Consider the following 12,896-nt stretch of genomic DNA (forward strand, 5'->3'; position numbering starts at 1 on the left):
GGGCTGGGCATGTGTGGCAACATGAACAAAGCCAGAAAATATTCTTAATAAGGAAATTTATATACTACTTCATATTTCAAAGAAAATCTCTAAGTGGTTAACAGCTAGGTAAAAATATCACAAATGAAATGCAGAAATAACGTTAATGAAATCCACATTTTGGAGCAGCACTTGGATGTTAGCACTTGTGTTGAGGAACCTGATTTCTAAGTTGTGTTATTGTCTTCTTCTTCATTCCCTAGGCATTAACAGATTACTCAACAACGGAACTTACGAAGCCGCATTTCCACCTCACGAGGTAGATTAAGTAGTAGTGCTTTGAGTATGGTATGTTCATTCTAAGTTTGCATTAACCTCCTGCAGTCCGCAAATGAAATGTAAATTTGCTCTCAGGTATTTCTGTTTCTCCGCTCTGCCAGTCTTCTCTGAGGACCCCTTCTTCAAACTATCTTCCTTGTGTAGTTTTTTGTTGTGCTAGATGTCATTTGTTGCATAGCATGCAACCCATCCAAAGCATGTTTATTCATGAGCACAAGGTTCTAGCCTAAGGCACAACACCCACAAGCAAGGGGGAGCCTCAGGTCCAGATGCTGCATATGGCCCTCCAAGCCCCTTTATCCGGCCCCAGGACATGCACCCATCCCAGGCACAGTCCCTCCTGGCTCTGCTTTGCACTCTCCTTGAGGTTTTCTTGTTTGTTTGTTGCCTGGCTGGGATGTGCTCTCAAACTCTTGCTTTCTGGAATGGAGGATAAAGAGAACTGTGTGTATGTGTGGAAGCTAGCCTGCAGTACAAAGGTGATATTTGAATTCATTGCGCTGTCTGATTTTGCCTTTGATTCCTGTAAGTTTGCCCAGAAGGGACTGTGGCCTTCTGGCTGAAAAAAGTTTCTCTAGTCCATGCAATAGGCAATAGGAACTTTGTTTCCTGGAAAGCAGATAGTCATAGGTAGCATAGTACATATATTATATTATATTATATTATATTATATTATATTATATTATATTATATTATATTATATTATATTATATTATATTATATTATATTATATTATATTATATTAATTTTTTTGATTAACAAAATTTCTATGCACCCCAAAACTTTGAAGAGGATCTAAGTGGTGGTCTACATTAGTATAAAACAATGGAATATGTTATTTATACTCACTGCAGTGGCTTTATGCTAGAGGGAAGTACTTCCATTCACATAAGGTGGGCCCCCAATTTTTGTCAATCCCCACCTGCAGTCAAAACTTTCCACCAGTCCTCAAGAGCGGCTTCTCAGGGTGGGGGGTGGGGGACTGCAGCCTGCATAAATTGGGTGCCCCACATTACACTAGCAAAAAAGAAGTATTTCTTTAAAAAAAAATCAATTAAATTTCAATATTGAGACAAGCAATATCATTAACAATACAATAACTTTATGTTACACACACACACACTCACACTGCTTTTCCTTCTCCTCATATTTTTAAACATGGGAATTATTGAGAGGATGAATGTAACAATTGTGTACTTTATACATAAATGCACCATATACTTGCATTAATAATGGACAGTATCTTCCAGCTGGAAAGTACTTCAGTTCTATGCTGTCAAGACAAAGCACTTCCAGAAGGATCTCTCTGTTTTTGTTCCAAAATAATGTTTTCCTTCTGTGGAGATGTTTATAATTACCTCAGCTTGAGCAGAGTACGCTCAAGACTGTACTGTTCAGCATTGTTTAGTAATACATGGAGCAACTGTCCTGTTCCAACCTTTTTCTTTTGTATAAGCACATAACAATCCCCCCTCCTCCACTATCTGTCTTCCAGGGAAGTCACAAGAGCAGGCATCCCATCAAAACTCACGGAGCCCAGAATCATCGACATCTGTTATATGAGCGCTGGGCACGGTGGGGAATGTGGTATAAATACCAGCCTTTGGATTTGATCAGGTACTCCAAGAATACTGCAGAACTTGGTTTAGTCCCATGAAAAGGGAGGAAGGCTGAATGGCATTCCAATGAACATTCTGCTGTGAACAGTCTCCTTCTATCAGCCTAGTGTTTTAAATTGGTTGGGTAACCTCTGTTCCAGGGATTGAATGCATCCTATTGTGCCGCTGTAATTTGGCCCTTGGGACATTCCCTTGGCCCCACCCCTTGTCCTTAGGCCCCACCCCTCACCAATAGTGTTCTACAGTCTCAAGTGGTTTTGCCTGACTGGAATGTGTCTTTGAACTGTAGTAATGTCTCTTCCTTTGCTAGTTAGAGGATGGAGGGGGTATATGTACAGGGCTGTCTTAAGCAAATGCAGCGCCATGGTGCAAAGATCCACCCAGTGCCCCCCCCCCAGGTTACTCAGTCCCAGGCATGCAGGAGGGCGGAGCCGGCTGGCTGCATCTGGTCTCACTGGTTCGGTCGCCCGCGAACCTGCAGTGCAGAGCCGCCCGCAGCAGAAGAGCCCACCGTGGCGCTCCGACCAACGGGTGGGCTCTTCCCCGGACTCAACTCTCTGGCCCCGGACTCTCAGCCTGGCGCCCTGAGAGCCTGGTGCCCAGGTGCCCCGCACCCCTAGTGCCTATGGGTAAGATGGCCCTGTATATGTAAAAAATAAACCTCTGGCTTTTGTGCAGTTGAAATCTGGCCTGTGTAGGTAGACATTTATTGTGCCATGCACTTTTCCCCCTGGAGTGTGACCTCTGGATGATTGATGGAATCCAGCCTTCAGCCTGAGAAAAGTTCTCCATCTTCTTTAAGTAGTGTATAAATTGATTTTTAAAAAATCTTTGATTTGTTTCTTAGTTCTGATGATGAAATGCATGCTGTATTCAGAAAATGTAAGATAATTTAGCATGCATCTGCAAAGAAATACAGTAGTGCAAATACAGTACTGCAATCACAATGAATTGGCTGTGCCAGTCCATTTGCAATGTGCCAACTTTGCCACCACTTCTCCCTTTCCCTCTCCCTTCTGATAAGCATCAGCCATGCAACAACCCAGTGGTCAGGTGAGTGCTGCCACCCCACCATGCCACCTGCTACTGGTGTTACAAGATCTACTTATTGGCATGTGTGGAAGGAAAGACTGCCTAGGCCATGTCCAGAGACTCTGACTGCATTTTGACATCTGGCTAAACCATTGCGTAATGTGACATGAACAAGCCAAGCAAACCAATGGTTCATGCATTTCCCCCATCCCCTCTCCTACTGTAGCATCTCAGGAGGATGTTGAAAGTTTCTCTTCTGTTTTCCATTAATTGCAGTTTAGTGTTTCAAGCTAAAACTATGGTAAACTATGGGTTGTTGTTTTGAAACAAGCCAGTTTCAAAATCCAAAGGTTAAAGTTTTGAACAAACTATGGTTAACATTAACACATCAATACAAGAAATTGCAATTAAGCAAAAATCAGAAGCAAAACTATGAAAAAAAAAACCAACCACAGAGCAAGGTTGACCTAAAACATTTTGCTGCCAGAGCAGAACAGCAAGTCAAAGTGTCTAGTACTCAGGTAAGGCCAAGTCATTTCAGCAACAAAGTCCCACAAATATACAATTGTAATAACATAATAACTAACAATTTGCTTCCCTTTTATGACCATCAAAATCAGCTGCCCCAAGGTGACCACCTCACTCTGCCTATTTGCAGGGCCAACTTTGCTGCAGAGTTTTGTTCATGCCATGTTAAATTATGGTTTAGTGTTGCATCTATATGTACTTTTTAACCTGTAGTCAGTGATGGCAACAATACTCCCTGCTCCAAGAGTCTCTACAATAAATAAACAGACAGGACAAGTTGTGCCTGACTTGTGTTAAATAAAAAATATGTATGGTCCAGAACAGGCTTTTCCACTGTGATGAACTCCCATTTCAAACTACAACTCCCATTGCCCCTGACTATTAGTCAGCTGGCTGGGACTTAGGTAAATTGTAGTCCAAAACATCTGGCCAGCACCAGATTGGGAAAGCTGACTTTGACTGCAATGAGTGGCCTTCAAATTATATGTTGAAGCGAAATAAAAGGGGTTTGCCAAACCCATTTCTAACCAAATCCCAACTTGAAGAGTAGTTCCACTTCCACTTAAGGTGAATGCTCTGTTGCCAAGGCTAGCTTTGGCATTCAATTACTTTGCCATTTAAGCCTATTGTATATTTACCTTTTTCTTACGCAGGCGGTATTTTGGAGAGAAAATTGGCCTTTATTTCGCTTGGCTGGGATGGTATACTGGGATGCTCATTCCTGCTGCACTTGTTGGGCTGTTTGTTTTCCTTTATGGATTATTTACCATGGATTCCAGCCAAGTAAGGTAAGAGGTGTGGGGATGTCCTCTTTTATAAAATCATAACACAGCATGCTCTGTCGCTATGAGCTGGTAGCTCTCAAGCCCTATCAAAAGTAGCTGTCGAAATGGATCACGAGAAGAATGCAAACTGGCCTAAGCCCTACTCTGCTGCCTGAATATCATATGGAAGAATCACAAGGTGGGTTTTTCATACCGGACAGAAGGTGTTTGGTGTGTGCATGATGCTTTTAGTGTGTGATCATCTTCAGTCCAGTTTCTGTTTGCTTTTGAAGGATTATTTTGAGATGCAGAGGATCCACTTCACAGTAATTAAAAATGAAATAAAATTCTGGTGTGAGCTACTTTCACTCCTTAGAGAAGCATTTACATCAAAAGGTGGGGGGGGCAACAAAATAACTCTCTCTATACTGAAAAGTTATTATTCTATGATGACCATAAAATAAAAGCATGACAATGCAATATAGCATTTGAAACTAAAATCTCCCCATTCTGACCTGTGCATCATAAAGTGATCTTGCCTCGGTTACCTTGTGTTGTGCTGCCATCATTTTGTACATTCTCTTACCCACTTTGGCAACAGCCAATGATGTAGAGAGAAGTTGAGGAAAAGCACAATGTGACAATGTTATGAATTACACGGGAGCAAGGAAGAAATAAATGCCGAGATGCTGTTTTGGTGTCCCCCTTCCAATAAAATAAAAACCAACAACATTGCTCTGGAGGGTTGGGGAAACCCCTGAGGAAATTTGGGGTTTGTGAAGGGATGAGTGGGTTGGAGTTCTGTTGCACAAGCCAAAGTTCTAATGATTCAGTGACTTCACTGCATACAAACAAACAGCTCTTAGGTTGGATGGGGGAAAGAACGCTATGCCCCCACCCCAAGCAGAACTGTCCAAAACCTTCTAATGTCCTATTCTTTTAAAATAATATATTTTACTGCTTTTTCACATGTAATAGACTTAATTAAAACATAGCAGACAACAAACAGCAGCTAGTCTGTTCTTTCTTGGAAAAAAGCGTAACAGCGGTTTGAAATTAGAACCATTAACTTAGAACAAGTTTATGATGCACATTAAAGTCTCTGATCCAAAAAAATTCTCCAGATGTTTTGATAGGTCATGCCTGTTATTAAAGCATCTACAGGCCTTTTAGACAAGATCTTTCCCTAACAAATAGAAGGTAATCCCAGACCTGGCCAATAGGTTTGAGCAATCCTCCTGGTCCCATTAACCCTCTCCTGTCCCTGACATTGATCCACCATTGCCTCAAGGCCAAACCACAAAACAGTCTTATTCACAGTAAACAGATAGCAAACCCACAAAAATATCCTGGGGAAGAAATCTCATTCCAGTAGGCATCATTATGAGGGGAAATGGGATAGAAATGCTTTTAACAAATAAATAAATAAATAAATAAATATTTGTTAAAGCCTTTTGATAATCAAAACTGTGGGTGGGATTCAGCTAGAGAGGCTCATCCATAGAAGGCCTGTGCCAATACATCCATGTGTGCAATGGGCCCTCTCCTCACATGGCTCCTCAAATTGGGGTGTGTGTGTTGTGAGAAGGCATGAACCATCATGTTGCTAGGGGCCAGAGTCAGACACAGGTCACACAAAAGGCATAAGACTCCATCGTCAGTGAAGTTAACTCATTATTCAAAGAAACAGCATACAACTCAGAAACACATCCCAGTAGCTCTTGCCCCTGTAGAGCAGTTGCCAGGACTGAAGGTCCCTGCCTTCTACACTTTCTAAGGCTCCTCCCCTTCCAGATGTTTCCCAAGCATTCTCAAATTTTATATGCGTAACACTTGCCTCTGTTCTGCTCCCCTCCTTATCCTGTATGTTCTTGGAGACCAGGGGGAAGGGGAACTTGTTACAGCAGGAGAGGAAGACTCCATGGATTCTTCGTAGTCTCTTGACCTCCCCCCCCCCTCTGCTTCAGCCTCAGAGTCTGAACTATTTCCTGTCACAGGCTCTTCCTGCTCACTAAACCCTGGTTGCCTCTTCAGCATCATCCCCTCCTCCCAATCTTCTCCCTCTGACCTCTCCTCAGTGTCCCACTACCATTCCCCAGCTTCTGAGCCATCCTTCTCTCTGGGTTCCCTTGGGGGTTCACTGGCTGGTGCCTCCTACTACTTTATCCAGCCAGTTCCTGACACATGTGAGGAGAAGGGGGAGGGGTGTCATTCTGTCTGTCAAGCTGAAATGTTTGCACTGACGGAATGATCAGAAAAGCATTGAAAATTAATTAATTAAATGTATTCCTCCCTAACTCAGAAAACGTGGTTATTATTCCTAACATATTAATTGCATAGCTACATGGCACAACTGCAGTACATTCACTGCACTGTTTTAACCCTCATCAACTAAAGTGTCAAGGAACACAAGGATCATCCTGGATTTTCATTATGCAACAAGACTTCGTGTCAGTTTGACAAATTAGCATCCCCAAAAGACATAACTATTAATTTAATGCGTCAGTACAAAGCCATCTGGTTTTAAGACTACTGGATTCCAAAATCGTTGATGCTCATAACTGAAAAATGAGCAGAGTGTGTCGATAATGGCTTCATAGGTTTGTCCACAAAATGTAACATTTGCTAGCCAGGCCTCAGCAGAGCTTAGTGTAATCAGAAACCCATTTTAAGTGCAAGAAGCCCAGACTGGGATACTTTGTTTAGTTATCTATCTACTATTTCCACTTCTATCCCATCATTTGTCATTTCATGACCCCATGATGGGCTACAACATAAAATACCTCATTGTGCATGGCACCATAAAATACAACATAAGACACTATTAAAACAAACAGAAAAATCAGTTAAAGCAATTAACAACTCAGTTTTGTAATATTTTGCAGACATGTTATGTGCCTTCGTAGCTGGCAACCTGGATAATATGAACCAATGGAAAGTTTGATACAGAACAGATTTTGACTCATCAACAGACTCATTGATGTTCTTCAGTTATTTTATATATTTGTATATATCATAGTAATACATGATGCAACAACAGGCATTCAGCAGTTTTCACCATATAATTACATATGAAGTACTTACAATCATATGAGATATATGACTCTGAGCATCTGCAAAATACAGGTCCCTTTGCACTAGATACACATAACAGGTACTCATACAAACTTGTTTAGGGGACAGGTTCTTGTTTTCCAGAAGGAAGAGGATGTAACTAGAAACATCTCTTTTTTTAACAGTTAACATAGTGCATGGCTGATATGCCTTCATTCTGGCCCACACCTTGAAACCTTCTGTTTTCAGTGATTAATGCTGGTTGTATTTTAAAAAGCATACAGCAGTGCAAATCAATTCTTAGAGTTATGTAACAGGCTGGCACTTAGGTAAAGTTAGTATTCCCTCTAGTGGTTTGTGATGAATTTGATTTTTAAAACAAATCTACATAACACAACTTCTTTTCACAAAACATGATGCACAGGTAACAGAGGGGTAATTAATATTCACAGCTAGACATCCCTTCAGCAGTTTCTGAATTTTTTATTTGATTATGAGTCTTCAGATTGTGGGAACTAGAGTTTCAAATCTAGCCCAGTATTCAGATAAGTCAATGATTAAACTGGCAAGCACTATAGTTGATATGTGCTTCATGTCTAGAAACAAAACTAAGATTATCATGCTTTAGCAGTCGATAGCAGTTGCTTTAAAAGGAAATGCATGGGTTTAAATATTTCTTTTTCCATATCTACTTTTGTAGAAAGACCTGGGAGAAATTTCTCTGTTTTTGTATCAAGGCCTGGGAGAAATTTTAATCATCATCACCAGCCAGGCAATATCAAAGACATAGATTGATACAATCCAAACCTCTGGGAATATCTGGACTCTTCATCCTGCCCCATGTGTGTGTCATTTGGGACCTGGGTTGTGGTGCAGGAAGCTGCAATGGAAAGAGGAATCATACAAAATCAGGAAGAAGCAACTTGCACCAGCAACTTCATGCTGGCTTTCTGCACTCGGTTCTGAGGGTTTCTTTCCTGCCAGGGTATCTGCCTTAGCTACATCCCAGGACCATCATGTGACTTGGGGGGTGGTGGTAAAGTGAAACAGAACTTCCAAAAATCCTACTGTCAATGAAATCATAATTAAACTGCCATGTCCTGTGTTGTGCCTGTGCAATAAAATAAGTTTAGGTCCAGCTTCCAAAGTAAGGTACAAACACAATGCTGCAAATATCAGAAGCCTTGCGGCCTGTGTCAGCTACCATGATAAATGTCATAAACATCAGTCATCCCTGAATAAACATTCGCTGTCTTTATTTCCTGGTGCAGCAGAGAGATCTGCGAGGCAAATGAAACTGTCATGTGTCCAATGTGTGAGAAGAATTGCACCCTGCAAAAACTCAATGAAAGCTGCATCTACGCAAAGGTAAGTTATTTTGTGCTCTAGAAGCCCTATGCTTCAGATAAATCAGTTGGAAACTGCACACGGCATCTTGTTGTCATTTCAGTCAAATGTTTTTCCATTGTACTACATGTGGGAGACATCTGGTCCTCCGTAAGTCGCTGAACTTAGTGTATTTTTTGTCTCTGTGGAAGCTGCCCAGTGTGGCTGGGGAAACCCAGCCAGATGGGCGGGGTACAAATAATAAATTATTATTATTATTATGAGCTGTAGCTTTCACCATTCATGACCATTGGCTATGCTTCTAGGACTGATGAGAATTGTGGGTCAGCGACAGTTGGAGAGCCAGAGGTTCCCACTCCTATAATGCACAGTGGTGCTTGGTGGACTCTTCAGCAGCAAACCCAAAAATATATTCAGCTTTCATGCTCATCACTTCACAAGGATTTGCCCTGCCAAAAAAGGTTATTGCGATAGAACCTATAAAAGCAACCCAGGCCAAGTGAATATCTTTGGCCCTTTGCTATCAGTGGTGGGGCTGAGAGCCTGCCTCCCTGTCTTCCCACTCTGTAGGAAAATATTTCTGCTCTGCAGAGACAAAAAATGATTATGAATTCACATCAAACACTTAAACACCACTTCAAGACTTTTCAAGAGTGGAATGCAAATACTCAATGCCCGATTTGTTGTTGGGGTTATCAGTAGGATGCTCAGATATTCTGGACCCATGACCAACAGTATACCCTGTGTACATTTTGGCTCTTGATTAATTTATGTAGTCATGGGGTTGGATCCAGTGAAGTAATTACGTTCATGAAAGAACTTCTGCTTGAAAAGCAGAATTTCCCTCTCCTTCCACGTCCAAAACATCTGATCTGGGCTTTATTCCAATCAAGGAGAGGGGTTATGGGGCACACAGGGAGAGGAGAGGAGGGGGAGGGAAAGTTGTTGTACAAAGCAAAAGGCCTTCTGCAAACAGAAAGAATTCACTGGATATATAACGAAAGCAGTTTTACAGATATAGCAAACCTATACGCAGTGCTATTTTTCTAGAAAAAGACGTGCCGGAACTCACCATGAACACCTCCCTTGTTCTCTTATAATGGCAATGGTGCCCACCTGAGAGGTGCCAAAACCGAGTTCTGGTAAGTTCCGGCTGAAAAAAAGCCCTGCCTATATGTGTGTATTCAATAGCAGGCCCTACTGAGTTCAATGGGATTACAGCATTACCTTACTCATCTGTATTATTACTAAATAAATACATAAATACAATGTAAAACAACAGATTACAGTTGTCTTATTAATTTGTAAGAATTTGTGGTTTTTCTACTTCCATTTGAAAACAGAAGCATTCCTATTTTCATCTGATTCACACATACAACAAATCACTTCCCAGTCATTTTATTTACTGGTACCTCCCAGTCCTTTAATAGTACTCTGTCTGTCTGTCTGTCTTTGAATCCCACATTCACTGTAATGAAATTCATGGAGCACACTTACCGAGCTGATATTCTTGAGCAATGGGTAGTAAATGTGCACTTTTTCAAATGTGCACTTGAAATCATCTGAGGCCTGAGTGCTTATCCGACATATGCATTAAATAACTACACGCTGTATAGTAGATTCATTCAAAAGAAAATAAAACATTCCAGAGGGATTCTACACTATAAATGTTGTTTAAACCATTTTTATTACATTCACTCTAAAGAAATATATTATAGTTGTCTGTTTTGTGTAAACATTTCATCCCCTCTCTGGTAAATATTTTCTTATTGGAAAACGGCATTCCTATTAAAACAGGGATGTGTTAAATTAGCTAAGGTTTGCAGTTCCTGAAGAGGACTGTGCAAGAGAAAAAGTCTCAAGGCATCTAATTAAGTATGTCATCTTGTGTGGGGAATGAAATCCTCCTACAGCAAACTATTCAGCCTCCTCAGTACTCCTTTTCCCCAGATACCCATTGCCTTACAAGCATCACATTCCTAAGGTCCATCACTGTTCCTTAGACTTTGGGGTTATATGTAACACAGTGTAGTTATAGAGTAGTTAAACATTGGCAGTGAAGTCTCCTTCCATTAATAAAAGTGTCGTAGACACTATGTCTAAATGGTGAGGAAATAAATGGTAGTTAAATGGCAAACAGAATTAATTACAGTATTACTAGTTAAGTTAGAAATAGTTCTTGTTCCAGTAAACCTGCTCACAATCTCTGCTTGCTGTGAACTTCATGTCAGTTTTGTTTAGCTAAATCAGACTGATATTCTGATAGGAATAGATTCAGGTAGGTAGCCGTCTTGGTCTGACGCAGTCAAAATAAATTAAAAAATTGTCCAGTAGCACCTTAGATACTCACTAAGTTTGTTCTGGGTATATGTTTTCGTGCGCATGCACACTTCTTCAGATACACCAAGTGTATCTGAATAATAATAATAATAATAATAATAATAATAATAATAATTTATTAATACCCCCAGCCACTCTGGGTGGCTCCCAACCGAATATTAAAAACACAATACAGCATAGCATGCAGATAAAATAGAAAAACAGATTATATAAATTACTGATGAATTATTATTTTTAAAGGTAAAATAACTGAACAGCTGAATAAAAATGACAGCAGACAGTCAATTCATTATCAAATGCACTTTGAACAGTTCACACTTGTGCATAAGGGAAAACAGAATTACAGCTTTGCTAAAAACAAGCATTTATACATGAAGAAGTGTCCATGCACACGAAAGCTTATACCCAGAACAAACTTAGTTGATCTCTAAGGTGGTACTGGACAATTTCTTAATTTTTTTATTTATTGTGATAGGAAAACATAGGTTAGGTTATTTTTGGACTGAGGTTTTGGATTACATCATTCCTAACCATTAACCATGCTGCCTGGGGCATTGATGAGAGTTGAAGTCCAACAACATCTAGATGGCCACAGATTCCTTCTCCTTTTTTGAGTCCTTTTCAGAATTAAACAAAACCACACAAGCATCCAGTTCACTGAATGCGTGGTGGGGGAAGTAATAGTACCACTTTATTCTGTCTTCATCAGACCCCCACCTGGAATACTGTGTCCAATTCTGGGCACCACAGTTTAAGAAGGACATCAGCAAGCTGGAATATGTGCTGGGGAATGTGACCAAGATTATCAAGGGTCTGGAAACCAAGATGGGTACATTTAGCCTAGGGAAGAGAAGACTGAGAAGTGATACAATAGCCACCTTCAAATATCTAAAGGGCTGTTACAGTGAAGGTGGAGCAAGCATGCTTTCTGCTGCCTAAGAGCATAGCCCCCAAACCAATGGATTCAAATTACAAGAAAGGAAATTAAGCATTAGGAGGAGCTTCCTTGACAGTAAGAGCTGTTCATCAGTGGAATGGACGACCTCAGCAAGAAATAAAGCCTACTTCAGTGCAGTTCAGCTTGGCACCTGCCCTTTATCCTGCTCTTCATGTTTAAAGCCAATGAAATTATGCATCCACTTTATGTGAGTCTGTTTGCAATTGTTCAGTATTATGGCATTCTCTAATTAAGAACATATTAGCATATGGTAGATTTTTATTGCTTAATAATTCCATTACTTGCCTTATATTCTTTCATTTCCTTCTAAGGTTACACACTTATTTGATAACGGAGGGACTGTCTTCTTCGCCATTTTTATGGCTATATGGGGTAAGTGTTGTTGTTGTTATTATTATTTCACCTGTTACTGTAAAATAAAAGGTATTATACTCAGCAAGTCTTAATTTGGAATGAACTTTAAAATGAGAATATACATTTTGAAGCTATTATTGTCATGCTTGTTAGGGATGTAGATCTCTATAAACAGCTGAAATAAGCCATTCAGGAACACAAATGACTGGGTAAATTACTCTAGTGCTAGAGAAACCTCTTCACTTTGCAGTCCATTGCAGTGTTATACTAGAGGTATATATGAGTTGTATCCAATGCTAGTCATACGCAGAATAGACCAGTTAATGAATGGAGGTGACTAATTTACAGCCATTAATTTCAATGAGTTTACTATGAGTATAGAATCATAGAGTTGGAAATGACTCTGAGGATCATCTAATCCAACTTGCTGCAATGCAGGAATCTCAGCTAAAGCATCCATGAAAGATGGCAATCCAACCTCATATTACTATCTGTGTTCTTTAATCCATTGTTTTCCTAAAATATCCATCCCATTTTAATCCTATAGTGTACAATGACAAAGAGCTTAAAGGTTAAAAAATA

The 12,896-nt window shown here is 40.2% G+C and overlaps 1 protein-coding gene across 5 annotated transcripts in view; it reads left to right on the forward strand.

The window, feature by feature from the left end:
• The window catches only part of ANO3 (anoctamin 3), a 230,651-nt gene that overhangs the window by 177,914 nt on the left and 39,841 nt on the right, over positions 1-12,896 (forward strand). For all 5 annotated transcript variants that reach the window (XM_081834540.1, XM_081834541.1, XM_081834542.1 and 2 more), the window contains 5 exons: positions 243-298; positions 1,814-1,935; positions 4,151-4,285; positions 8,587-8,683; positions 12,272-12,332. In XM_081834540.1, the coding sequence (XP_081690666.1) occupies positions 243-298; positions 1,814-1,935; positions 4,151-4,285; positions 8,587-8,683; positions 12,272-12,332 (471 nt within the window). The remainder of the gene's footprint in view (positions 1-242; positions 299-1,813; positions 1,936-4,150; positions 4,286-8,586; positions 8,684-12,271; positions 12,333-12,896) is intronic.

This window comes from Podarcis erhardii (assembly GCF_964252035.2).
Source record: "Podarcis erhardii genome assembly, chromosome: 1".
Taxonomy (NCBI): domain Eukaryota; kingdom Metazoa; phylum Chordata; class Lepidosauria; order Squamata; family Lacertidae; genus Podarcis; species Podarcis erhardii.